The sequence below is a fragment of the Branchiostoma lanceolatum genome, chromosome 16, assembly GCF_035083965.1.
Source record: "Branchiostoma lanceolatum isolate klBraLanc5 chromosome 16, klBraLanc5.hap2, whole genome shotgun sequence".
NCBI lineage: Eukaryota > Metazoa > Chordata > Leptocardii > Amphioxiformes > Branchiostomatidae > Branchiostoma > Branchiostoma lanceolatum.
Genome location: NC_089737.1, coordinates 11,643,653 through 11,670,958, shown reverse-complemented (window position 1 = coordinate 11,670,958; position 27,306 = coordinate 11,643,653). Strand labels below are relative to the sequence as shown.

The window sequence follows — 27,306 nt, the reverse complement described above, 5'->3', positions numbered from 1 at the left end:
ATGTTCAGGTAATAAGATCTTATTTCCATCTCCAGGCTGCATGTACAACAACCGTACGTACCAGGAGGGGGAGACGTTCAACCCTAACGGCGACCCGTGTGACCAGTGCACGTGTGAGAACGGCAACATGCGCTGCCTGCGCTACAGCTGCGAGAACCTGGACTCCTGCCCCCCCTCCCTCATCAGGGACCCCAGGCCTGGGGAGTGCTGCCCTGTGTGTCTTGGTGAAGGTAGGGATTTTCACTCACTCACTCACTATCCGGTTTATCATCTTCTTTTCCCCATCATCTGGGGGTTTGACGTGCTTGCATGCTGATGGGGGAGCTTGGTGGCTGCTCGCCAGGTGCCTCTGTCCTGTGGATTTACATCGTGTAGGTTGTGGTGGAGGTCCTCCTTGATGTTATCAATCCACCTCTTTTTAACCAGTTACATCCTAAGGATGCCAATAGACATGATTAGTATAAGAATGTATCTTATGGCCTTCACTTAAGCCCCTATCTCACTGGGCGGAAACCTGTTGGCGACTAAAAATGGCGTTGACTTGAAAGTTGGCAACTGTAGGTTGCAACTTAGAGTAGCCAACAAGTTTCCGCTCAGTGAGATAGGGGCTTAAATGTTCCTAAATGCTTAGAGCATGTTTTTGTAGCATCTATCTTCAGATGTTTGTCTCTGGTATATTATGATAATTAGCCTTGAAATATCCATTGCACAGATTTTTATCCTGTTCAACTGCAACTCTATGTAAGTGAAGATTAATCAAAGGACACATTGTTCAGATGTAATGTAATGTTTTCTAAATCTGTTTTTAGGTGGTCTTCTCCCTCTGATGAACTGTACAGCTGACACTGTAGGTAACAACATGAGACTGTATGAGGACCCCTGTTACAAGTGTATGTGTGAGGTAAGTGAACAGTTCAGGAAACTGTAGGAATAGCTTAGTTTTTGATCATTCATTTTTGTAAGGAGACTGCTCAGTGGAAGGCCAGAGACCACTTCTAGGCACTGATTAAATTGCTTACTAAATGGTCACCAAGTAACAAGATCAGAAGGCCACTTTGAGGTTACAGGTTCAATTAGTGGAAATGGGACAGTGTTTCTTCACTCCATGATTATTCAGAAACTTGATGATTGAGACAAGCTCGACTCACTGAGAGTGAGGACCAACTGACCAAATAGGAGAATGCTGCTCTATCAAAGAGTCAAACTGTGATCTACAGTCACTGTCTAATATGGGAAACTGTACTAACTTCATACATTGATCCCCTACAGGAGGCTAATGCGTTGGTGTGTGTGCGTGAGGTGTGCCCCAACCTGAACTGTCCTCTAGGGGAGCAGGACACCAGGCAAGGAGAGTGCTGTCCTGGCTGTGACAGTAAGTAGCTGACGTCATCATTTCCTCATCTACCCAACAATTGCTTGTTTTTCGGAACATGTCTGTATCCTCTAAAGATCTGAAATGCAAGCAAGACTGCAAAATTAAAAATAGCTCTTTTTATTGTACGGTTGTTTAATGGCAGTTGCAACAGCCCCTAATTCTGGAAGCTGTGTAAAGAAATATCTTAGAATGACCTTTTCTGACTTTTTGCCTTACATATTTCGGTCATAGAAAGCCAGATCCTTCAGTGGGAACCTTTTAGGTGAATGGTTTTGTTCAGACAGTTCTAATTTTATCAAGGATATCCTCCTGAATTATACTCAATCACGTATGATAACTAGAGACCTGAATTAGGTAACACAGAGACTGAAAACGATATCTCCATTTTCACAGAGATAATGAAAACTTCTATTCCTTCTCAGGAATTCCAATGAAACATAATTTCAAATTAGATTTGCCAGGATTTCTACTTTAACATCAAATATGAAACATCATTCCTCTCCAGGATGCTTCATCGGACCGACCGACCAGATTGTGCTTGACGGAGAGTCGTACACAGACCCCAGCGAGCCGTGCGTGCGGTGCACCTGTAACCGCGGGGTCGTGACCTGTAAGGTAGAGGAGTGTCTCCCTCTCACCTGTATGGACGGACTGATGAACTTCCAGCCTCCGGATAGATGCTGTGAGGAGTGCAGAGGTGAAGTTATCTACTAGTTCTTTTCAATTTTGTTTTGCCAAAGAGGCCATGTTTTGATCAGCATTTATTGGCTTGTTGTTTTGGGTGTAGGACAATGTACATTTAGTAGTGTGCTTTGAATGGCTTATTATTTCAGTCTCCTTTGACTGAGAAAGAAGTGTCATGGTTTGCAAATGATCTATAAATTTGTATGAGAGTACATGTGTATGTGTTTTTTTCCAGTGCAACAGTTATCATATCAATCTTCTTATTCCGTTTGTGAGTTCTTTTCAAGATTTGGCATATTTTAATCTGATTATCCCTCCCGATGAATGTAAGGAGTGCAGATGTCAATTTTATCTCTTACTCTATTCAACCAACAGTGCAGCTTGCTCTTAACTACAAGCTCATAATTGATGTGTTCTTTCATATATCTCCAGATGATGCGATGCCATGTATGTACCTGGGTGAGTCCAAGCTGCCCGGCGAGGAGTGGTTGTTGGATGAGTGCACCATGTGCTCCTGTGTGGGAGGGGAGGTCATGTGTATGACAGAGCGGTGCCCACCGACACACTGTGAGTCTGACGAGACCCCCACCCTGTCACCCGGCATGTGCTGCCCAAGATGTATGCCAAGTGAGTGTAGATTTCCAGCAAACTTTGCAATGTTTAAAGGATGCAAAAGTAGCATTGTCTTCTTCAATTTTAGCAAGTGTTTGCATTCTAGATTGTTATTTTGATTGTGTTACAGTAATGTGTAACATTTGCATCTTCCTTAAATCCCTGTTACACAGCACAAAAAGAAGTTGATGAGTCTGCAAGCTTGAAATGGCATTTTTAGCAGTAATACGCCCAGTATTCTCTCAATCATTTTATTGGGATCAGCCGATGTTCAGAGGTCACTAAGCCCGGTTAAATATGTTAGCCCAAGGCAAAAAATGTGTGTGACCCTCTGTCAATTATAAGATTGGATGATCCTCTGGCAAATATGGTCGAAACTGGTTGACTGTGTGATAGGGGTGTCAAGGTTATGGTACAATATAGTTCACTCATCTGAAAGCGCTAGCCATTGTTTGACATAATCAAACCTTCAATCTGATTCCAGGACCAGCCACATGTACAACATTTGGTGACCCTCACTACCGCACGTTTGATGGGAAGATGATCCACTTCCAGGGCACCTGTGTGTACACCCTGGCTGCAGACTGTGATGGAGGAGACTTCGAGTAAGTGGAACAAGGACTCAATTTCATTCTTTAACCTTCTCCCTGCTGCCTTACACCTTAACCAATACAAGTCTGGTACCAACAGGCTATCTCAGAAGGGAGAATTAAAGATAGGAAAGGTTTTGATGTTCTTAGTTTATACTGGTTTGAAATCATTGGAAGTGCAGAAGAAAGTGTGTTTAATACATGTCTGTCGCGTTTATATAGATGTCTGTCCTTGGTGCTGAAATATGTGTAATTGCTTTCACCTGTTAAAAGCCAGCTTGTCAGACGTTTGTTTTAAATCCTGGTTGAATTGTACTAACAGTTATCAATTGAAAGCTTCTGTTTTCAAGCCAGGAACTGTCTATTTTTTTCTGTACCCTCTCAATCTTGTGTCAGGTAATAACTTCTACTTTGAACAATAACTAATGTGACAAATCTTACTGTTAACAGAATTGTTGTTCCTAACTATGTCTGTTGCTGTGTTCTTGCTGTTCCAGAGTGCTGGTCCAGAATGATGACAGAGGTGCATTTGGTGCTGTGTCCTGGACTCAGGAGTCAAAGATAAACGTGAAGGGTGTGGAGATAGAGCTTCTCCAGCAATGGGTCGTGAAGGTGAGCACCTAGTTCTATTGTTTTACTTGCTGTGCTTTGCCAATACATGTGTATATCAATTTATATCTAAATACACCAATTCTAGTCTTCTGCATATAACTTCATGTCAAACCAAATATGATTTGAATGCTCTGTATTAACAATTATGTTCTTTATATCATAAACAATACTTACATTCAATAGTTTTTAATATATTCAGTAGTAATACTCTACTACTGGTAACAAAGGGTGATCAAATAGCTAAAATAGGAAATATGGAGTACCCACCTGTTAGGATTAATCATCTACTGTTCTGTGCAAATCAAGGATATTGGCAATTAAAATTAAACACAAAACACTGCAGCATCACAAACAGATTGAACTAAAACCAATGTGCCAACCTGCATATGCATCGCATTTGTCTTGTTTTGTTTAAAAATTGTTTTCTATTTGCCCACCAGGTGAATGGAGTAGAGGTGAACCTGCCGTACCTGAGGGATCCAGTGCTGTTTATAGAGAAGAGCGGCACCACCATCTTAGTTAACACTGAGATTGGACTCAAGGTAAACTAACAACTTTTTAGAAATACAAAGTACTCAAAATAGCCGAGGGTTGCATAAGGAAGAATAGAGAGGGCATGTATGTGTCAAAATGTTGTGGCCTGTTCTTTTATTAGATAATCTACACAATCTCATGAATTTATTTCCAAAACTGTGTTTTTCCTTTCAACTATCTTGAGACGAATTTTCAACCCAAATTTGAAAATGTAACTTTGATATTCCAGGTTCTCTGGAATGGCCACAGCTATTTAGAAGTCAGTGTGCCGGGGACGTACAAGAGAAAAACCTGTGGGCTTTGTGGGAACTTCAACAACTTCCCTCAGGACGACATGCGCTTACGGAACGGACAAATCACAAACTCAGCTTCTGTATTTGGGAACAGCTGGAAGGTGGGGATTTACTTAATATTTGTAAGAACTAAACGGAGGAAAATACATCGTACATGTCATAGTAGATAAAAATGGCAATAGCAATAATGAGAAGATAACACCAATATAAGAAATCAAAAAGATGATGATTATAAAATGTTCAGTATTTCAGTATTACTTTAACCTTAGCACACAGAAGTAGTCGTTTGGCACCCGAGTTTCTATTTGTTACAGAGTTAGGCATGAAGGAGAAGGTTGTTTTTTGGGGTTTTTTTTCAACTTTTATAGCAGCATACGCATTGTGATGCCTTTGTTGTTTTCTATTTCAGGTTAACACCCCTGGTAGCCCAGCCTGTGAGGACTCAGAAGACTTGGACCCCTGTGTCAAGGCAGGATACAGGGCACGCAAGGAGGCCAATGCCAAATGTCTTGTGCTGAAGTCAGACAAATTCTTGCCTTGTCACAGGGTAAGTGTTATAAGTCTATCAATCCTACATTCAACATGTCGTTGACATGATTTGTTAACATATGAAGGGATTGATAAAGATTTTTTACAGTGAATTAGCTGTTCAAGGTACAGCTGGAAAATTGTAGTTACATGATACCCTCTTCTTCCACTGCTTTTTACATCTCCAACCGAAGTCAGGTACCAATTTTTACACCAAGGCGGAGTCATATTAAGTGCCTTTCCCAAGGGCACAACATTGGTGGCATGTCGGGATTCGAACCCTGGACCTCTGGGTTAGGTGCCAAACACCGTAACTGTTGCGCCAACACTATAACATCCCCCAGTATGAATTGTTAAAAGATGCTTCATCAACCAAATTATGATCTACCATTACCCCTAATTTTATAAAGTTAAAACCATTGTTTCGTTTTCCATATAAGTATAGCAGCACTTTATATAACTATTGATTATGACTGGATATTTTCTCCCCACAGGTGATAAACCCGGAGATGTATTTTGCGTCCTGTGTGTATGACCTGTGTGCGTGCGGTTCCAACGACCAGTGCCTGTGTGACGCCCTGAGTGCTTACGCTGCTGAATGTTCAGCAGCAGGGGTCGTACTGAACTGGAGATCGCCCTCCATGTGTGGTGAGTTCCTCAGCAGACTGGCTGCCCTTTCCTCCATTGTAGTCCCTTACAGGCATTTTGGAAGTCTTTTTGTTATTCATTCAATCACACACACAAACATACTCACTATCCAGTTTATGGCCCATTGTTCCCTAACTGCCATAAACCTTCAGCAAATCTGGAAATAGTTTGTAACAGGCAAAGATTGATGGAAACTGTATGTGCTGTGATGAAGTTAAAAGTCTAAGAAAAAAAGGAGCAAGAACTAGCATGTGTCATTTTTGAATGCGACATTTGCTACCACTTTGGTGTATATTTATAGGCCTTTATGCATGAATTTATGCTGTAAATCTTTCTCAATGTCAATATGAAACCTTATTGTTGATCATCCTTGACATTTTTCTCTTGTTTTTTCCAGCGATTGGCTGCCCATCGGAAAGAGGACTAATGTTTGACGAGTGCGGGCCGATATGCCCGAGAACATGTGCCAACAAGCACACCGTATTAGGGGACGTCCCCACGCCATGTTTCAAACCCTGTATCCCCAGCTGTCAGTGTCCCGCGGGACAAGTGTTATGGGACAACCAATGTGTCACTCCTGGACAATGTCCAGATACTGGTTTATATAATATCTTTAGGTGATAGAGTATATTTTTCTTTAGGTCATAAGATATAGTGAAATATGCAGGGATGTGCCAGCTTTTTCTCTTCACACATCCATGGTCTACCTGTCTAATCTACAAGCAGATGTATAAGCCAGGCTTATTTTGAGCGTATTTGTACGTTTTTACCCTTTTTACAGATACCTGTACCATTAGGGTATCTTTGAATAGCATGCACCTCCAGAATAAAATGAAAATGTGCCCAACCAAGCCTGTGCTTCAAAATCTAAAATGAAAAATTGTTACTGCAAACGGGCAATTTGTCAATGAAGCCCTACCCCTGGGCAAATTCTCTGGACATACAGTCTATGATAGCATCCAATATTTGGACAATATGTGAAAAAAATGTAAAAAAAAAGGAAAAATGTATGTGTTGAAGAATTATGACAATCTGAGATGGAGTGCTTCAAAGGCCATTCTTAGAGTCCATTTGTAGGCTTTATTGTATGATATGATAGTGCCTAAATGTTAACATATCGTGATATATTTTAGATTCCATTGATTTGAGAGATGCACAATCATGTAACCAAAATAAGGCACATTTTGTATTTCATCTCTCTCTTGTGTACATAGTTCATTCCAATATACGACATTCATGCCTAACATGATATGTTATGTACAGTTGATAATCAGTATTTCAATATTATTGATACTAATAACTAGAAACTTTTGATAAGTATGATGTATCTAGCCTTGGTATAGAATAGTCTGAAACGTTTTCAAAGCCTGGTCAAGTATATGGATAGTTCTTTCACAAGCTGAGCTTGTGGTGATGTAAACAACTACATTTAGTTAACCATCTCCCTGCTGCCTAACCCAATATCCTATACAAATTTGATGCCAAACGGCTACTTGAGTAGGGATAAGGTTAAGTATAACTGTGTGCTACATTGTGTTTTCTGATTCTGCCTCAACATTTTGTGAAGAGGTAGTAGCTTAAGATTGAAATCCCTCTTAAGTTTCCAATTGTAACTGAGTTATATGGAACTTCAGTAAGGCAAATGTCACTACTACCTCACAATCTCAAGCCATAATCCATTTTTGGAAGTCAAAGTTAAGAATTCCTTCTTTTCTTGATGACTTCTTAAATCACAGATGAAGTCCATACTAATTTCAAGAAAGCCATAATCTGTGATTAGATGCTCTTTACCATTCCTTACCAAATGTTGTTTTCGATATACATGTAGTACCAGTTTCCTTTTGTTTCGTTTGGTGCTTTAACCTTAAAATGTTTGGTGCTTTAACTTTGATATGTGTACTTCAGATTTACAAAGTCAATAACAATCATGGTGCCAGATAAGGTAAGATAAGGTGTTACTATGCAAAGTTCCAGAACAGGGATATGTTTTGTAGTCATAAAATTCCCTACATATGTTGAAGTTAAGTATATGCCTTGGTCATCCATACTCAGACCAAAGACTATGCTCATATTTTTGCAACACCAATACAACAATTTCTTACATACATGTCATTAGTCATTGTGTCTGGAAACATTAGTATCTATGCATCATAGCATCTGCATGAGTGATAGTGAGACACTATAGATCAAAGCTCAAAGACCATTCTCGATTTTATGCTACACAAATAAAACACTTACCATTATGTTTGAAACGTTTACATCTTTGTCACAAAAATGAAGTATGAAATACTTAAAACAATGTATATGTCCTTACATTTTGTGAAAACTGTAAAATCTATGACAGGACCAAGTTCGGGCCTGTTGAATTAGAAATTGATCATCTTTTGAGTTTTGGAACCCCATGAGATACTGATCGCTACATGGATTTTTGAAGCCAAAGGGGCCAATCTGTTGGATGGGGTTAAAATACCAGGTTAGCAAATGTGGGTAAGTTTCAGAAATGTCGATTGCTGGGGTAATGAAGCATTTTGCCACTTTCCAATCGGATTGCATGCATTACTAATATATATACTGGATCTGTAGTGTCACCCTTCTAACTTTACAAGGAGCCCATAGAGGGCGTGTGCTCCCCTTTCTTTGGTAAACCATTCCAATTCTTTGTTACTGAAGAGTGGGTCGAATATTTCGCCCCTCCGGCTCATCTCCTTAACCTCACGAGTAGTCCCCGCTCGAAGTTTGTAGCAACCCGGCCTGACACACACCTGGAATGCGACGCGGGCTGTATATTCCTTCTTGTCGTGATTGTCGTGAAACCTGTAAAATGTGATAATTCTATGTCACTCCACATAACCCCTCGCGGTAGTGAAATAGGGATTCATTTGTAATTCGTTATATTGCATCAAGATGTGTTGTAACATTCGCATACGGCACACTTAAAATTAACATAGATACAATGGCAGTGTTAAATACGAGGCATTGATTATTACATTTCGTTAACGTTTCAAAATACGTCTGTCACACACTACAGTGGATGCATCTGGTTCATTGGGCAAATATATCAACCAGCTAACATTATAACTTTAAGCTTTCGTGGAGACTGGCTAGAATGGTCCACCAATAAGAAATCGCATTTGCCTTCTATTGATAAGGCCATATGTGTTAACGTTAAGCAACAAGTAAACATAGAATCGAAAGATGTGTAACATAGATTCTGTTCGAAGTCATGTTTGAGGTGACGTGAGAGTTAAATAGATTCAATCAACTCTTGTGTAGGATAGATATGCATTTCAGGGTGGTGGGCCTTGGACTAATAACTAGACTAACTGCCAGCCCCATCGAGGCGTGGTGATGCTATAGAATTGTAAATATGTGTTTACCTTGTTGGTTGAGTATAAATTTTAAGTCCAGAGTATTTGATGCTTGGTGACGTAAAAACCTGTACGCTGTCAAAGCCGACGCCTTTGCCTGGTCCTAGTGCGTAATCTCCAAACGCAATGTCTCCTACAATATGAAAATTGAGTGAGACTTTACAATGACATGACAGTGAAATGTAAAGCTCCAAAGTTTCCAGTACATTACTTCCGACTTTTATACTTATATGCATTTTCATGACAAGACGCCATTTCCTACTAAGTGCTGTTTGTTAAGTAAAGGTCGAAGGGCCTGGACTTTTCTGGATTGTTCGCTAGATTTGGTGTCCTTACAATGCCCTTACCTGCAGTCCAAGTCGTATCCAGACCTGGCAACTGAAAAGTGTCGATTTGGATACTAGTACTATTCGCCGAGCAGCAAAAAGCAGAGATGTTCCTTTCGCCTACGTTCCAGACATAGGGGCAGACTACCGATATATGTGTGAAGCTCATGACGCTTTTTTTCCAAATTCGACTACGAATTTACTAAGGAACGCTCAATTGGCAATGTGCTATGGGAAATCATCGGACCGCAGCCGGTAAAAACAAGGCTGTTTTGCTCTCCCGCAAAGTGGTCTTGATTTCACCGAGTAAAGAATGTAAACAATAGAATGCACTTACCTTGGCCACAGGTCAATCCATAACGTTATACGCGTATTTTTCTAGGCTCAAGTTCTCACTCGTACCCCGTACCCGTGCCATTTAAACTGCGTGCAGCAGATCATCGTTTTGTCAACCGTGACAAGATCAGTATACAACTGGCACATTTACCAGACTGTTTGCAGCCATATGTTGATACCATTTCAGGCATATCATGGTGTGCTCGGTCCTTTAATTTTAATGGTTATGGAGCTTGTAGAAATATGATATACAACACTGTGTATTCCTGGGATCGCCTGTGTATCGCCTGTGTACCAGCCCGACCGCGGGAAGGATCGCCGAAGGCCGGAGGGATCGAGGGTGATGCGGAATACACGGTTATAAGTCATCTATGTCATGTCCAACCCCAAAAAACACACATTTCACTGGGTAATGCGCCGGACGCTGAGAAAATCTTGTGTCAATTCATACTCCTTGGTGACTATTGAAGTCCCACAGACAAAATATGATAACACTGGTATGTCAATGAGGTATGGCAATGCTGAAGTCAATAATGAAGTGCAAGATGTATTAATTTTAGCGTCACAAAATGAATGCTTAGTATTTTAATACCTGATAGAAATAAACAAACAAAGTCGTTGACTATTTTTCGACTCTAAATCGCCACCCCCAACAACCTCCCCCTCCCTTGGCGCGCAACAATCTTCCACTGCTTTGCGTAAGCGATCGGCTGTAAGTGATGCTTTTCAATGGCCAGTAGGTAACATAACCCCACGGTGAGAGAACAAACACGGCGCGTCGTCCTTAACAACTAGCACGCAGGGGCAGCAAGGTCACGGTTTCGTACCAAGAACAACAAGCGCAATTCCCACGAACGTGTCGTCATACGTAGAGGTTCTATACGCTTATGCTAGCGTCTGCTGGAAAGAAATTTGGGTCGGAGCGCGCATCAAGTTCAAGAAATATGTATTTAGACGTCGAGGAAGAAGCTCGTCTGCCTTCATGTATGCCTCTGTAGAACCTCTGGGCTAAACTCACAAGTGCCACGCAGATATGAAAGCCACATGTAAACAATGCGCGCAACGCTACATCCCTGCCTGGTTCTATGTTATCAGTAGTCGACGTAAGAGATCGGCCGACAAAAATTAGGGTACTTCCACTGTTCAGCAGTACCGGACAGCACAACAGGAAGCCATGAAGTTGAACCGTGACCCGAAACGTAATTCAAAGAAGGTGTCTCGAAGCGACAATGACAATGAGGGTGAACAGATGTCCGGCAGTGCGAAGGGAAAAGACGATATGGACCTCCGGCTGCCAAAACTTAAGACATCAAGCCAGAATAATCAGAAAATTTCGAGGTACAAGTCTGATGATGGTCTGACTTTGCCTAAGCTGCAAAGTCACGACCCTGATGAAGTTTCAAAGCGCAGACCAGATTGTTTGCCAACACGTGCACCTTCTATACCAAGGGGAAAATATGGCCCAAGGGAACAAGGGCAAGGAGCTACACCTGAAACAACTGCACCAAATGTAAGTGTGTTCAATTAACATACAGCTATTAGCTTACCAGCTTCAACAAATGCCAATAAAGCGGTAAGATGTCAATAGCTAAATGTTTGTTACAGATGCACAGAAAGTTATATACCTCCACTGCTTTATCATTGAATTGTCCTTAACCCGCGTCACAATTCACGCGAGCCTCGGCCGAATTTGTAGATCGCCCTTAGCTCGCCTAATTCCAAAATCGCCCGAGCGTCGACCGTATTTTCCAATGAAAATCTCGGGCGACGTCCGTCGAACACTAATAACTACAAATCTCCCATGAGATGGTACCATCTATTGGACATGGACGAAGTCAGAATCGACTAACCTGGTAAAATGCCAATATTTGGATCAACTTGATGTTTAAAAATCGCCCGAAGCCGGCGTGATCGACAGGCCGTCGGCCGTACGGCCGAAAATGCCCATTTGAAGCTCGCCAACACGTCGGCCGAGCTGAATTTCGTATATGTTACGGGGGCGTTACTGGGACTCTATGCGATCAACGCCAACATTATCTACCATACCCTCCCTAACGTTCACACTGGTAGCAATAACGTTCATGATATAATCAATTTAACTTATGTGTATATCCGGATATCCACAGTCTCAAAAAACAACCGGACACACAAGTCATGGTCTAGATGAAGGAGGAGCCATCAGAGATCAAAAAGCCGTTAAACCATTCAGCAGGTGAGGTACATGTAGTTGTAACAGGTTTAGACTATGTATTCTTATACAGCTTGTAAATCTAATCTGGAATACATGAAGTTTTGTCAAACGTTTAGGTTTATTTCATTATTACATTATATTAGTTATGTATTATATTGGTAAATACTTCCACCTTAATGACTACTATACATGCAAACAGTTCATTTCAAGGCTATTGTTTGTTTAAGTATTTCATCGCCAGTCATAGATATTGCTTGAATTGCAAAATTGCTTATTACCTCCGGGAAGGATGTTCAGCTTCAATAGGGTACTGTTTCCGGTCGCGTTTGTTTTCGCACCTATAACTCAAGATGCTTGTGATGGATTTGTTTGAATTTTGGCAGGTGCGTAGTTATTGAGGTCGGGATGAAACATTTGTACCACAAACAAGATTCGCTTTATCATAACATATCATGATGAGTAGTGCTTTTTACAGACCCAATAGGGACCAAAAAGATACTGACAGGCTTGTCCGCTACTCCAAACAAAATGTTGATAACGTAATGATGCGGATTTGCTAGTTTTAGAATATTTCGGATGAAAAATGAGGAGAATGTACCAATGGTTTTGAGCAATGAAAATATATATAAAAAGTTTGTGCTTGATCCTACATAATTATGATATATGTATTCTTTGCAAAAGCTCAGTATAACTTTATTCTAAACGCGCAAATCGCAAGAAGTACAAGTCGTAAGGACGACATTTTCTGTCGTACACATGTCCGTATCCCCTTTACCGTCCATTCAGTTTACCCCAGGCTTATCAGGTGTATTTGATATGGATTTCAACTTCCTCCCTCGTTCATATCAATTGTAATTTCATTTTACAGTACATACAATGAGCACCTACAGCAGGGCTGCAATGCCATGCAGACAGGGAACCTTGACATTGCAGAACAGAGCTTTGCGGCGGCACTCAAGTCTGTTCATGTGAAATGTAAGTTTTCGATTACATTAATATGAGGGTTTCAAGGGTTAGCGAACATAACGCAACAATTTCATTTTGGGCGTGCAGCACTCTGGTTGATACTAGTTCGAGGGGCCTGGTTTCAAAATCTTGTTATCAAAACGTGACTGTACATTCGCACTTCCATTGAATTTCCCATCAGTGTGACCTCAATATAATGACACAAAAGCCTACGATATCCATTTTTCCGTGATTTTATGAATGCTTGTGTAAAGACGGTGTGGGCAAACTCGAGCATATGTCGATGACGGCCTTAGTTAAAAGTTAAAATCCTCCCACACCATTATTGATGTATAAGGCGGTGCCCATCTCCGTTTCATAGCCCTGGGCCACACTGTTGTGCAATCACTGTAGCAGGGGGCTAGTCCACTGGCAGTAAAGTGTGTTTAACTTCCATACTGTTTCACAAGTATGTACCATTTTTATCAAGTCTTTGGTATGACTCAATGCGCCTCTTGTCCAGAGATGTCCTACTTGGGGCTTGAACCCCAGACCTTCTGATCCATGTTATTGGAACCAGATGTGGTGAGAGACAAAGGCTCAGGCCACTACACCACAGGGACACCCCCCGACGACGGCCTAGTCTCATTGAATTGAAGTACATGTAAACGACACTTCTTTTGGCCCAAAACGGAACTATGATGTTTTCAAAATAGAAATCAAAATGTCAAAACAGCAGATATGAGAAAACACAATATATCATTGAGACCTGTAATTTCTAATGATTGTTGCCTCACACAGATTCAACAACAAATCAATACAGGATAGAGTCAGAGCCCCTTTACAAGTTGAGCTTGGTCTATCTAAAGAAAGGAATGCAGTCAAAAGACGGGGCAGATTTCACCAAGGCGGCAGCACTCTGTAACGCGGCACTGGTAAGATCAAGCACAAAAGAGAGCAAAGACATCAAACAAACAATTCAGGAAACAAGTAAATCATTTACTAAACACGTGCTCGGCATCGAGAAAACTGCAGATACAGATGACGTGGAGAAACACAAATTGACTCTGAAGGAAAGCAGGGACTATGTACAAGAGGAGATCAGACGAATCGAGCAAGAAATAGACCCTTATAGCCTTGATGATAAGGACTCAAATGTAAAAGAAATGGAAAGGAAAAGAGCTGAAGCAGTCAAAGCCTTGTTTGATACGATTGTTCAGCAGAGAAGAACGTTTATAGCTTGCCTTGTAGATGAATGCATGGAGGTAATGGGTCCCCCTCCCTGCAAGTACGCCATGATAGGCTTGGGTTCACAGGCCACAGGGTTAGCAACCCCATACTCTGATCTGGAATTTGCTATATTAATAGAAAAGGAAACAGAGAACAATATCGAATATTTCCGCAACCTCACTCATTACCTGCATCTCAAAGTGATCAATCTTGGAGAAACTATTCTCCCAGCAATGGCGATTAAGTCGCTTAATGACTTCTACTCGGATGACCCAATGAAGAATTGGTTCTATGACTCTTTAACACCACACGGATTTGCGTTTGATGGAGCTATGCCGAATGCATGCAAGACTCCACTGGGCAGGGGTAAGACACTTGAACTTATCCACACACCAAGCAATATGACAAGGCTTATGGTTGACAACTTTATGACAGATGTGAAGAAGGGGTACCATCTCGCGAGTGTCCTGAGGAATGTTTCTTTGATCAAGGGGCACCGGGCATTGGTAAACGCATATATGGCTTCGTGGAACCAGACACTGCAACAAAATGATTGGATCAATTCACACTTATTAGCACAGAAATCACCACATCAGAATAGTCAAGCATTAAGAACTGATGCTCATGAATCCAGACTGTTGAATGTGAAGAATGATATTTACCGTTTTTCAAGTCTTGCAGTGTCTTATTGGGCACAGTTCTGTGGCATACAAACAACTACGTGCACAATCTGGGATATCATTCATAGATTGTGCGAGAACAGAGTCATCAATTCTGAGAATGAACACCATCTGATGGTGCTTGTCAGTATCTCAGCCGAACTGAGGCTGCGGACATACATGAACAACGGTGGGCAAGTGGAAAACATGTCGGCTTTACCGTCAGTAAATACAGAGCCAGACATTGGGAAGCAATTAAAGAAAGTATTTTATTTCTCAAATATAAAACAGCTAATGAGGTACTATTACACAGCAAAGCCCTTTGAGGATTTTATTCCCCAACTTGCCAATAGCCGGAAACCAAAAGAGCCCCCAGTCTTATTTTCAGATACTCCAATACTCCAAGCCATAGTCTATGATGGTCTGTGTGATTACCGAAACATGAAAACATGCGCGGAACAGGCACTGGAAACTGATGAACATCGTGACATTGCCTTTGCACTTATGATGTTGGGTAAGGCCTGTAGTTCCCTGGGTGATTACAGGAAGGCCCATGAATATTGTGTGAACAGGCGCTACAGAAAATGCGGAACGTCAGTACTGCTCACCCTCTCATTCCCTATTTACTTAACGACTTAGGTAACGCCTGGGCTGACCTTGGTGTTTACAAAAACGCTATCAGCTGCCACGAACAGGCACTGCAGATGAGGCGGGTTTTTTATGGCGAGAAGACCGCATGTGTTGAAATTACTCAGTCTTTAAGTAGTTTAGGTTATACCTGGGACTGCTTTGGTTATCAGCAAAAGGCCCGCGAATATTATGAACAGTCACTAGACATGATGCGGAGTATTTATGGTAAGAGCGGTACACACCCTCATATTGCCGCTCAACTTGGCAACTTGGGTAAAGTGCGGAGCGAACTTGGTGATTATAAAGACGCCCTCTTCTATTTTGAACAGTCACTGGAGATGCAGCGGGATATCTATGGTGAGAGCACCGCGCATCCTGGAATTGCTAATTCACTGAACAGCTTGGGTTCAACCTGGAGTAGCCTCGGTGATCATAAAAAAGCCGTCAATTATCACGAACTGTCACTGAAGATGCAGCGGACTATCTACGGTGAGAGCACCGTGCATCCCGGCATTGCTGGTTCACTTAACAATTTAGGTGGGGCTTGGAGCAAACTTGGTGATCATCAAAAGGCCGCAAGCTATTTCGAACAGGCACTACAGACGATGAGAGGTATTTACGGCGAGAGTACTGCACATCCCAAAATTGCCAGCGTACTCAACAACATTGGGCACAACTTGAGTGAACTTGGTGATCACAAAAGGGCATTTCATTACTATGAACAGCAGCTATATATGACACAGAGTCTCTACAGAGAGGGCACCGCACATCTTGACATTGCCAAGTCGCTAAACAATTTGGGTAACTCCTCCCTGAAACTTGGTGATCATTGGCCGGCCATCCGCTATTTTGAACAGTCACTTCGGATTCGGCGGAATGTCTATGGCGAGAGAAATGCGCATTCTGACATTGCTTCGTCGCTGAACAACTTGGGCAAAACTTGGCGGAGTCTTGGCAATAACAAAAAAGCTGTTCTCTACTTTGAACAGTCACTATGTATGAGGCAGAGTATCTACTCTGAGAGCACCACACATCCTGATATTGCAGTATCTCTTTACAACGTAGGTGCCGCGTATAGTGACCTTGGTGATTACAAAAAGGCCATGGGATATCATGAGCAGTCATTACAAATGATGCGGACTATCTATGGTGAGGGTGCTATACATTCACACATTGCCCATTCGCTCAATGACATAGGTGTCGCATGGGCAAATCTTGGTGATCAGGGTAAGGCCGTCGCTTATCTAGAACAGTCACTAAAAATGAGAAAGAAAATCTATGGTGAGAATGCTACACATCCTGAAATTGCCGCGACACTTATGAACTTGGGCAGCGTCTTGAATGACCTCGGTGATACCAGAGAGGCTGTTATCTACTATAATCAATCACTGCAGATGTATCAGAACATCCACGGCAAGACCACCTCCCATCCTCACATTGCCTCGCTACTAAACCTTTTGGGCAACGCATGGTGGAGCCTTAAGGATTACACAAAAGCTGTCAGGTTTTGCGAACAAGGGCTACGGATGAATAAGAGTATCTACGGTGACAGCACTGTGCATCCTGAAACTGCCGCGTCACTTCTAAACTTAGGCGTCGCCTTAGGCGAACGAGGCAATAACAAACAGGCTGCGCACTATCTTAAACAGTCACTACAGATGATGCGCAGTATCCATGGTGAGAACACTGGAAATCCGGTCATTGCTCTTTCACTCAATGTCCTGGGTAACGCCTTGATGAACCTTGGTGATCACAGAGAGGCAATCACTTATTTTGAACAATTACTGCAGATGAGGCGGAGTATCTATGGTAAGAGTGCTGCGCAACCTGACCTTGCCGAGACCCTTGACAAATTGGGCGAAGCTTTGAGCCACCTTGGTGATTACAGAAAGGCTATCTGTTATTACGAAGAAGCACTACAGATAAGGCAAAGTATCTACGGCGAGAGCACTGCGCATCTTGATGTGGCATTGTCACTTTTCAACTTGGGTAACACATGGGGCTACATTGGTTATCACCGAAAGGCTGCCAGCTATTTTGAACAGTCACTACGGATGATGCGGAGTATCCTTGGTGAGAACACTGCACATCAAACCATTGTTATTTTACTTGACCTCTTGGGTAACGCCTTGATGAACCTTGGTGATCACAGAGAGGCAGTCACCTATTTTGAACAATCATTATGCATTGCAGATGAGACGGAGTATCCTTGGTGAGAACACTGCACATCCCGATATTGTTTGTTTACTCAACAACTTGGGTGCCATCTGGACAGACCTGGGTGACCACAGGAAGGCCATCAGCTACTTTAAACAGTTATTACAGATGAGACGGAGTATTCATGGTGACAATACTGTACATCCTGACATTGTCGAGTCTCTGAACGACATAGGTAACGCCTGGCGTCACCTAGGTGATCACAGGAAAGCAATCAACCATTTTGAACAGTCACTTCAGATGACGCAGAGTATCCATGGTAAGAACACGGCACATCCTGACATTGTTCGTTTACTCAAAGATTTGGGTTTCGCCTGGACTATGCTTGGTGATTACAAAAAGGCAGTCAACTACTATGAACAGGTGCTACGAATGATGCGTAGTATCCATGGTGAGAAAATTGCAAGTCCTGACATTGCAAAGTTACTTAACAACTTGGGCGGAGCCTGGAATAACCTCGGTGACCACCTGAAGGCGGTCAAGTATTTTGAACAGTCACTACGGATGAGGCAAAGTATCTATGGTGAGAGAAATGCAAATTCTGACATTGCAAATTCTCTTTTTAACCTGGGTGTTGTCTGGAATAGCCTCGGTGACCACCTGAAGGCAGTCAAGTATTTTGAACAGTCACTACGTATGAGGCAAAGTATCTATGGTGAGAGCGTTGTACATCTAGATATTGCAAATTCTCTTCATAACCTAGGTGTTGTCTGGCGGAACTATGGTGATCATGGGAAGGCTGACAACTATTTTAGTCAGTCAGAAAAGATGAAAGATATTTTAAAGAAATAACATTCCTGTTCTGACGTGTTATTACGTATGGGACCTTACTACTGATGGGCATAAACTCCAGTACTTGCCAAGGAAAGAAATTTTAAAAAGATAGGCTAAAATGTCATTGATGGGCTCTATGTACAATTATAATAGGGACTTATAATATCTACTCATTTGAAAAATGTCTTACAATTATTCTTCTTGTATTTGTATGTATTTGTATATTCTTGTATAATTCAATATAAGGGTGTTGGCAGGTTAAGTCTATAGGGGGAATATGGTCAAAATTTTTCTGACCCCCAGTCACCCCCTAAACCTAGAATAGTCTTGAGCATAAAAGTTGGAGATGTATGAAGATATTGGCTTTGTCTTTGTTTTTGTCAATGATATAAGTCACGTTGGCTTATAATAAAAAAAAAGGATGTGTTCTTTATTTAGATGAAAAGTATGATAAAACAAATTTCATCATTCTTAGACAACGTAAACTTTCATCAATCATTTTCTGATGGCTACAAGGGCATAGCATCTCGGAGAAATGACAGGATCAAACACAGGGACCAGTGCAGCATGGGAGACCCCTGGCTGTTCATGCAGGAAGCACAGCCTGTCCAGCAGGATGAAGGCTTCTATGCAAGGTGCAAGGCAGGCACGTAGCTGAAAAAGGACGGACAGAAAATAAAAAAAATAAATTATCATCTTATGAACCGAATTCAGTACAATTTGCAATGCTATTTTGCCTTGTATATAAGGTACGGCGTGGAGTCATTTACTACATTTCAAAGGCATCTTGTAGAAGCCTCCATTTTCCTGTCATCACTAGATGTTTAGTGCAGGTTTATAAAAGTACATGTATATCAAAATGACATGCTTCTATTAACATAATTCCATCTTTTTTTTTCATAACATACATATAGACATACAAACATTTCACTCAAAACATATTATCACAAATTTCAAATATTCTCTAAAATCCAAAGTAAGCTTATTTGCAATGTGTATGTTACTTCACAAACCGACAAAGAGCTTGCTAGTAACATCTGCTTAGTCGGAAGAAAACAGAAATAACAATGAACCAAATCACCTGTATAAATGCCTGTAGCTGTCTCAACTTTCCCTGGTACTGCTCAAAATAGCTGGTGATTTCCTCATCAGAAAGGAGTGCATCGTCCAACTGTAGCCTCCGCAGGGCCTGTCTCACATAGTCAACAAAACCTTTACTCTTTGCTGCCACCTTTCCAACTGTTTTGCTCCTTTAATAAAAAAAAGACAACCATACAGAAAATTCAAGAGCAGACACGTGGTAGAGATTAACATAATTAAATCCCTGATGGAGAACAGTGTGCAACAGAAGATGCCTTCAAGTTTAGTTTGAGCAGGAGTTCCACAGCACTATCATATTGATTCCATACTTCCCTAAATCATATCTATGCCATTGAAAAAACTGTAATACTGTAAATGCAGAAATGTTCTTGGTGGTTTTATGTTTGCGGTTTTTGCGGCGACCATTTCACTGCAAACTTAAAACCACCGCAAACATTTTTGTCCAATACTGTAGCAGTATGTGACTATAGCACTGCCGTGAACTTAAAAACACAGTGAACACTCCATTTTCACCTTAGTGCAAAATAAAAACCAAGCAAACTTAAATGCATTACAGTAACAGCTATACCAGTACTTGTGTGTTGCAAGCAAAGATCCAATCTTGAAAATGACAGACATTGTCAACCGTAAGGCCACAACAATTTAATTTCTTGGTTAACGAATCTTTTTTGTAAAATTTTAGCACAAGGACATCATTAAAACAGAAGGCTGGGGTGAAAACTTGCACCTGACCCTGTTCACTCCCAGAAACTGTGTGTGCCAAAGTACAAACTTTCCTCTGAGGTTCTGTTTTCATGTTGATTTCCCAATGTAGCATTTTTTTTTAATGCCGTTAACCAAGAAATTAAATTGGTGTGGCCTTAGGTTGAAACATCAAAAAGCTGTCAGATGGACTCACTTGTCTATAACCCCAAACTTGTCCCTGACAATGACCTGTAGCACAGCCCTGTAGAACAGAGACATGGCGGAGAGTTGTCCCTCTGCACTCATCCTCTCCACAGCCTGACACGACAACATACGCACTGTGCGGCCCAGATGGACTCCTTTAGTCTGTAGCGCCTGGCTGAGAGGGAAGCCATACTTCTCCTCTTGTGCACCTATCAAAAGATAACATTGGTGCAAACATTTTCATTTACAATAAGCTGGTGTGTTACGTCAAATGGCGGTTATACTGGCTATACAGATACAGACACAATGGACATATATTGATAAATTAAAGACTGGTATTGCTTTAAAGTGAATTCTAAAAGTACCAAACATTGAACCTTTCACAGATAGTATAAATTTGATCTTAAACCTGCATGACAATTGAGCTTAATTTATTAATCTACTTCTATTCTAATATACAAGTTATCCTATCTCTATTTCCTGATGCATAGGTTTGACTCTTGCACATGTTCTTCAAGTCATTGTAGTCTGGACTTCCAAAGCTAAGAAAAAGATGTATCAACATCGGGTAATAAAAAAAGAGGATACCTGGCTCTTCCTGTTCTGTGAGAATGTTATAGCAGCATCCAACACTGCACAGCACTGTGGCCTGGGGACAGGTCACGAACAGCCGCAGCATGGTGGGGGAGAGGTCACCGCACGTGTGCAGACCTGTCAGCAGCAACTGGAACACACAGAACCCAGGTCAGGTCACAAAATGGAGCAATACCACAAGACAGCTGTCACTGCAGGTGAGCATTCTTAAATGAGGACTTAATTATGTCTGGCAAAAACAAAGGCAAGGAATTACTGTAAATGCAGGAATGTTTGCAGTGGTTTTATGTTCACGGTTTTCGCGGTGAGCTTTCAGCGCAAACTTAAAACCACCACGAACATTTTTGGCCACCTATGGCTGTAGCGCTACTATTCTTTCAAACGCGAACTTAAATTAAAACCATCGCATTTTCTCCCTACCGTGAAATAAAAACCACGCAAACTTAAATGCATTTACACTATCATGTTCATAATGCCATTCACTAACACAGATGAACTTTTATACAAGAAATGTTTGTTAAAGCAAGAATCATTAGTCAAGATACTACAAAGAATAGTGCTGTGTCACCAACGAAGATCTTATAATAAAACCAAATCAAAATACTGCAGCAAATCCAAGATACTCACCCTCAAACCTTCTGGTGTTTCATCACTGTTTCTAACCCCAACCAAAGCAGCCAAGTCTGTGTCAGGGTGGATGAAGGCTGTGGTTGGAGTAAAGGATCCTGGTTTGCTGCTCGTCTCTCTGTTTTTAGTTTTTGAACACTTAGTCTTCTTTTTAGTCTGCTTGTGTGATGTAGATTCTGTACTAACTTCTTGTTGTGTGGTATCACAACTATGTTCTGCAGAACAAGATTTCTTGCCTGCTGTTTCACTCTCACTGTTTTTTGTGAGAGCTTCCCTGATTGGTTCACTGACACTGCTACATTTGTTATTAGCAGGAGTTCTTGTTCTGTTGACCAATCCAGTCCACTGTCTCTCTAGGAGTTGGCTCCTCTTCTTTGCCCCATGTGTGTTTGAGTCTGAGGCATCCACTCCCAGGACAGTCAGTCCATGCTGCAGGTATAGACACTCACTTAGGTATCCCTTACCTGATCCAATGTCCACTACCTGAAACATGGCAAACAGGGCAAAGTCATTTGATTGTAAAATGTTAAGACTAGCTATAGGGCAATAGATTATTGGATAAGAATATAATGTGGAAAATGTTCATAATAATTAATTTGTTCATAGATATAAAGTAGATCGAGGATTGGGCTACTAGTACACAGCCACAGAAGAGCCTGCAGAGGTGGACAACCTTCCCAGTGATCTTCAGCCACACATGAAGACGTCAGGCAGCATATGACGGAATTGTTACCGCGAGAACTGAGCCTGTCACGTGAGACCTGCGCGAGAACGCAGGAGAGCTGCGACACTAACTGATTCTGGGACTCAGAGCTTGACACGAAGCGAAGAAGCAGCCATCATCATCATCAGATATAAAACATTTAAAACTGTTTCTTACCTGATCTACTTGACACACCTGACACAACCTTGCCACCACACCTGACAGTATTTCCACCTCGTGGGACTTCTTCACATTCATGTGCTCCTTAACAAACCTCGGCTTGTCTTCCTCCTTATAATCAACTCCAAGTGTCTTCCAGACGTCCTCAAGACTTGCACAGATCCCTGAATTGTTCAATGCAAACTGTTGGGCCTCTGTCCTACTCTTTTCAAGAGGTGAGCAGCCTTTTTGACATTGAGAGTTGCCACAAACATTTTCTGTAGCCTTTGCATTGCCTATGGCAGGACCTGACTCTGAACTTTCATTAGGTGATGAAGGAGTACTTTTGTTGTCCCCTTGTTTGCTATCTTCAGTTTCTGTTGCTTCACGTCTTTTCCGTTCAAGTTTGTTTGAACTTGGTAATGAGGCAAGATCAGAGTCAGAAAGAGACAGCAGCTCGTCTTGAAGTTCCTTTGGCACCAGTCTGTCCCAGGTGTTTTCAGTATAGAAGTCTACAAGATGCGCATTAATGAGGCCAGGCTTGGACTGAAGAAAGGACCACAGATTCTCAAGCCTTGTGCGTAGGATGTGGCGGCTCTCCTCAGAAACTGTCCACATGTTTGATTTATGCTTTTCCGCGTAATAATTTTAACGTCTTCCTTCTTTTAATGTTTATGTTGAGGATTGTGAGGCAACTGTTGGAGCATCAATATCTGATCTGGGTTCCTTACAGGTCGGATCAGCAAGCGATGATCTGTAGGAGAAAAGGAGGTTATTTGAAAACTACATTTCTAACTTCCTTGATTCATGTTTCCAAGATCCCGATCGCGAGGGGCTTCCAGAGAATACCAGCTTGCTAGTTTGTCAAGTTAAGACCATTGTTTAAGTGGTTGGCAATGGTGGTAAGGCATGATAGTCTTAATACTCGCGATCTCTGCTTTGTTTCGCAATACGTATGGACACAGAATTTTCCTGCCCCTCCCCCAGGAATATTTGCTCCTCGATATTTCAACTTCACAAAGAGAAAATTCAAAAGAATTTGGTGACATTAGTCTACGTACCTTCGTGTATCAACAAGTATCACTTTCCTAGTAAAGAGCTACGTATTGAAGGAAGAAAACGCGAAATACGAGGCTCCGAAATTCCAAACGAACATGAGGGGAACCATGTTGGATTGGCACAAAGTCGACCCGAGCGGTAGGGGTGTATGGGATCTTCAAATATAAACATGTACACAAAAAAAAGGATTATGACAAAATCTAAGCTAATATAGAAAATGTCTATTCTCTTAACATTAAAGAAAGAAAGATTCAAAATTCTAATGTATAAGGCTGTCTCTCTTTATTGAATTTCTTTTTTTGAACATGTAATTTGGAAAGAGTCTGTTTCCTACGATAAAGTCGTCCCTTCCAGGCAGAGGCTAATGGGATATTCGGGGTTAAAGGTTATGTCAGCTCATTTCCCAAGCAGACGCCGCGGTGTGGTGTGTGGGAATGTTGTGGTGCCGCTTTCTTCGCTTGGAAATCGCACGGGGATTCCTCTAAACGCCGATCTCTTGGGAACTGTTCAAGGTACGACACTGTGAGCTAAAGGTAGTGTATTCTTGCTGATTTGTGTTGTAGATTTTCGATCATCATTTTTGCATAGATATTCTGTAGGATGTAAACAACAGCGCAACGTTAGCTGCATTGAAACCATATAGCACACAACTCGATGCGCACATATGTGCCAGTTACAGAGACACATGCCTTATTCATATACTCTATTTCAGTGTTAGGATTTAGCTACACAATGCAGATTTTTCTCCCATGTCCCATTTCTAAAACAGAAGCGGAAACACACTGCTCAAATATCGGGGCCCGTCTGTCTATACGATGAGTCACAGGTCTAGCGCCGGTCTAGAATTCAGATATTCGACTTCAAAGCCGCGTGTGTCGTGCAGTTTGTCATATCGGCCGTTATGTAGAGGATTACTTTACACCAGGAGTGTGAAACTGCGCCATGCATTCTCTTCTTCTAGGTCACCCAGTTTCTGTTTCCCCTGGTTCCGTGTTCCTTTACTGTTCTACGTGACCCGGGCAATTTGTACAACAACCATAACAAATCTGGCATGTAGGGCGGAAGGCATGGACACAATTTGCAGTTCTCCGCGTTTCCTATTCCTCTAGACAAGCGAGAGTGTTGTTTTTGCCCAGGTTCGTTAACTAGGCTGAGTGGGTACAGGCTTTAGGGCCATTGTAGGCGGGGCGGCGGAAAGAAAGGAGTAGGAAATGCGATCTACCTGCGCGAGTAGGCGTGACGTCTAGGTTAAAGGGACCGTACAGAATACATCTAAGGACCTGCTATTATAGGAGGCAGCCAGACGTGAAGAAAAACATCCCTTTTACCTGGCTTGGGTGGCTGAGCTTTGTAGATAGGCACGGGAAATAAATTTTGTGTAAATCAATCTGTTTTATTGCTTATTCGATATTGCTCTGTGCCTTATGTGTGTTGTTATTGCAGTATTGGGTTTCTTTTTGTTTACTGAGCAGTTGGATTATTACAGTAATGTAAGTCATTGCATGGCCTAAATATTTCATGATCCAAAAGCCATCTTTTCAAACATTTACTTTAAAATGAAGGAGCTTATGAAAAGCATTTCTCATCTGCAGCTTTGGATTTGCCAGTATCAATGGAAATCTAAGACCTTGCATTATTGAAATGGCTGCACAAGGGCTATTTGGTTGTTAGAACGGGCAAAAATTCCACCCCGTCGGTGTAATAAACCTAAACACCTTCTTGACATGAAATTCATGAAACTGTCTTTTCGTTTAGCTTAAGATGACAGATTTGACAATGATAAATCAACAACATTGGCTTCCAACCACTGAGTGGAACAGGAAAAAATCTAGAGCTGGAAACAGCACGCTGCACCACATAAATTTTAAATCAAGGATCTCAATCATTGAAGCATGCTCTTCTATAGCTTATAAGGAACTCAAGATATCAGAGAATCTAGTTTCAAAGACAGTCATTGAAATAAATCTGTGGTATGGGCCAAGTATGTTTTATTGATTGAGGGCCAACAGACTGAGCATTCTCGTGTCACTGATCCTCTTATACTACACCGGTATTGGCTGGGGTTAAGATTGTCCAGGCTCTTTGGCAAAAATTTAGAGATCAGCAAAGTTCAAAGAGCAAACGATTTTATAATACGTAATCTTTATTTGGGTTCAAAGGTATCTTATTTTATTGTCATTGGTAATAGGTAGGCAACCATGTATAGCTAGCTGGCTAAGGACATTGTTACTAGAAATTCTGAAATCAATTCAAAGTTACAAGGTTTGAAATCAGCATTGTCACCCCCCCCCCTAAAAAAAGCCTAGGAACATATGATTATTAGAGTTTGGTACTTTGTCTAATCATAGAATATATTGGAATATATGATGTAATACACAATGTTGAATTTGACTTCTGCATCCCCCATAAGCAGTACTGGTTTGTCCCTTACCACTGATGTCTCCAGAACCCCATGGGTTATCAAATAATTTTGTCATTTCCTTGACGTCATAAATCCATTACTCAGCAAATGAATTTCATGTCTCCCTTGAAATTGATGCACTGATTTTATTAAGACAAGAAGTAGCAACTGCTGTAATTGACATTGTCCATCCCCACACCCTGACTTAATTATAAGGCAGCTAAGGTCTCCTGAAAATGCATTATCAGTAGATGTCACAGTCAATGGATCTGTGATTGCGCAGAATTAATCCTGGAATAGTAATAGCTGTAAAACCCAAGAGGACCCTTGAAAGGTGTTCACACAACCATATATCAATTGTAATGTCTGCAATTACAGATGCAGCGATAATGGGTGCGGCTTTAATAGATGGTATTTTAAGCCCCAGAAAGAATACATCCATATATACACACATGTCCATGCTGTGTGCTTGTATTCTCAAAATGTGTGAATAATCCATAGGGATCTATATATGATGATTCAAGTTCCTTTCTGTTGAGAAAATTATTGAAGTCCATTGAAAGAAATTTTATCTCTCCTCGCCATGAGGTCTATGGATTTACAAGGGTGATTAAAAGATAATGTTACATTTTATAGCGATACCAGGCTTATGTTTCATTCATACAAGGTATAAGGTTGTTGCCTGTTTTATATAGTACACTGGTGCATTGCTATACCAGACAGATATATCTCGACACTTGTGTTATCTAGCAGGGTATGAGAATAGTATGATCCCCATGGTGTAGTAGCCTGGCAGCGTCCTTCAACTTCAAGCCGACTTTTATTCCCTCTAATACTTCAAGGTTTACTTTTTCATATTCTTCAAATCCATAGAACTTCTAAGGCTAACACCTGACAATTGCACTGTCATGCAGTTAGGTTCACTCTCAGTCTTTCGTCCTCTGCCCTGTCAAATTGCTTGCTGTATAAGATTAAAGCAAAGTCATAATGATAATGAACTCTGGTAAGTCTTCAGGCCTAGGTCTTTCCCTGTACCAACAAAGCCCATGTCATACACTCATCATGTATACCATGTATGAATGGTACTTTGCAAGAGAAGCCATTTTGTCTCGCTGATCATGATCAGCCTACAGTCCAATGAGCTTAGCTGTCTGTCAGCAGTGAGGCTTATGATAAGATTTCGTGACCCGAATCGGATGTGTTGAGGATTCGTCTGGAGTCA

General features: G+C 41.4%; 2 protein-coding genes across 2 annotated transcripts in view; one reads left to right on the top strand and one right to left on the bottom strand.

Annotated features, from left to right (window-relative positions):
• Positions 1–8,189, top strand: part of LOC136422233 (kielin/chordin-like protein) — a 63,539-nt gene extending 55,350 nt beyond the window's left edge. The window contains exons 59-70 of the mRNA XM_066409878.1: positions 36–230; positions 810–901; positions 1,270–1,372; positions 1,881–2,072; positions 2,492–2,686; positions 3,156–3,276; positions 3,759–3,873; positions 4,314–4,415; positions 4,637–4,801; positions 5,110–5,247; positions 5,723–5,876; positions 6,274–8,189. Coding sequence (XP_066265975.1) covers positions 36–230; positions 810–901; positions 1,270–1,372; positions 1,881–2,072; positions 2,492–2,686; positions 3,156–3,276; positions 3,759–3,873; positions 4,314–4,415; positions 4,637–4,801; positions 5,110–5,247; positions 5,723–5,876; positions 6,274–6,497 — 1,796 coding nt within the window. The 3' untranslated portion in view covers positions 6,498–8,189. The remainder of the gene's footprint in view (positions 1–35; positions 231–809; positions 902–1,269; positions 1,373–1,880; positions 2,073–2,491; positions 2,687–3,155; positions 3,277–3,758; positions 3,874–4,313; positions 4,416–4,636; positions 4,802–5,109; positions 5,248–5,722; positions 5,877–6,273) is intronic.
• A 9,864-nt stretch (positions 8,190–18,053) lies between these two features.
• LOC136421917 (probable methyltransferase-like protein 25) lies at positions 18,054–23,791 on the bottom strand. Its single transcript, XM_066409496.1, has 7 exons — positions 23,686–23,791; positions 22,643–23,378; positions 21,763–22,245; positions 21,130–21,265; positions 20,552–20,750; positions 19,634–19,802; positions 18,054–19,206 (listed from the first exon to the last, which is right to left on the bottom strand). The coding sequence occupies exons 2-7, from the start codon at positions 23,240–23,242 to the stop codon at positions 19,048–19,050; spliced, it is 1,746 nt and encodes a 581-aa protein (XP_066265593.1). The 5' UTR covers positions 23,243–23,378; positions 23,686–23,791; the 3' UTR covers positions 18,054–19,047.
• Positions 23,792–27,306: the final 3,515 nt, after the last annotated feature.

Excerpts from the sequence above, each read along its gene's own strand:
- LOC136421917 (XM_066409496.1), bottom strand. The coding sequence starts at position 23,242 with ATGTGGACAGTTTCTGAGGAGAGCCGCCACATCCTACGCACAAGGCTT. Across the intron at positions 21,266-21,762 it reads AAACACCAGAAGGTTTGAGG|TTGCTGCTGACAGGTCTGCA; the intron begins GTGAGTATCTTG and ends TGTGTGTTCCAG. Across the intron at positions 19,803-20,551 it reads AAGTTTGGGGTTATAGACAA|GAGCAAAACAGTTGGAAAGG; the intron begins GTGAGTCCATCT and ends TTTTTATTAAAG.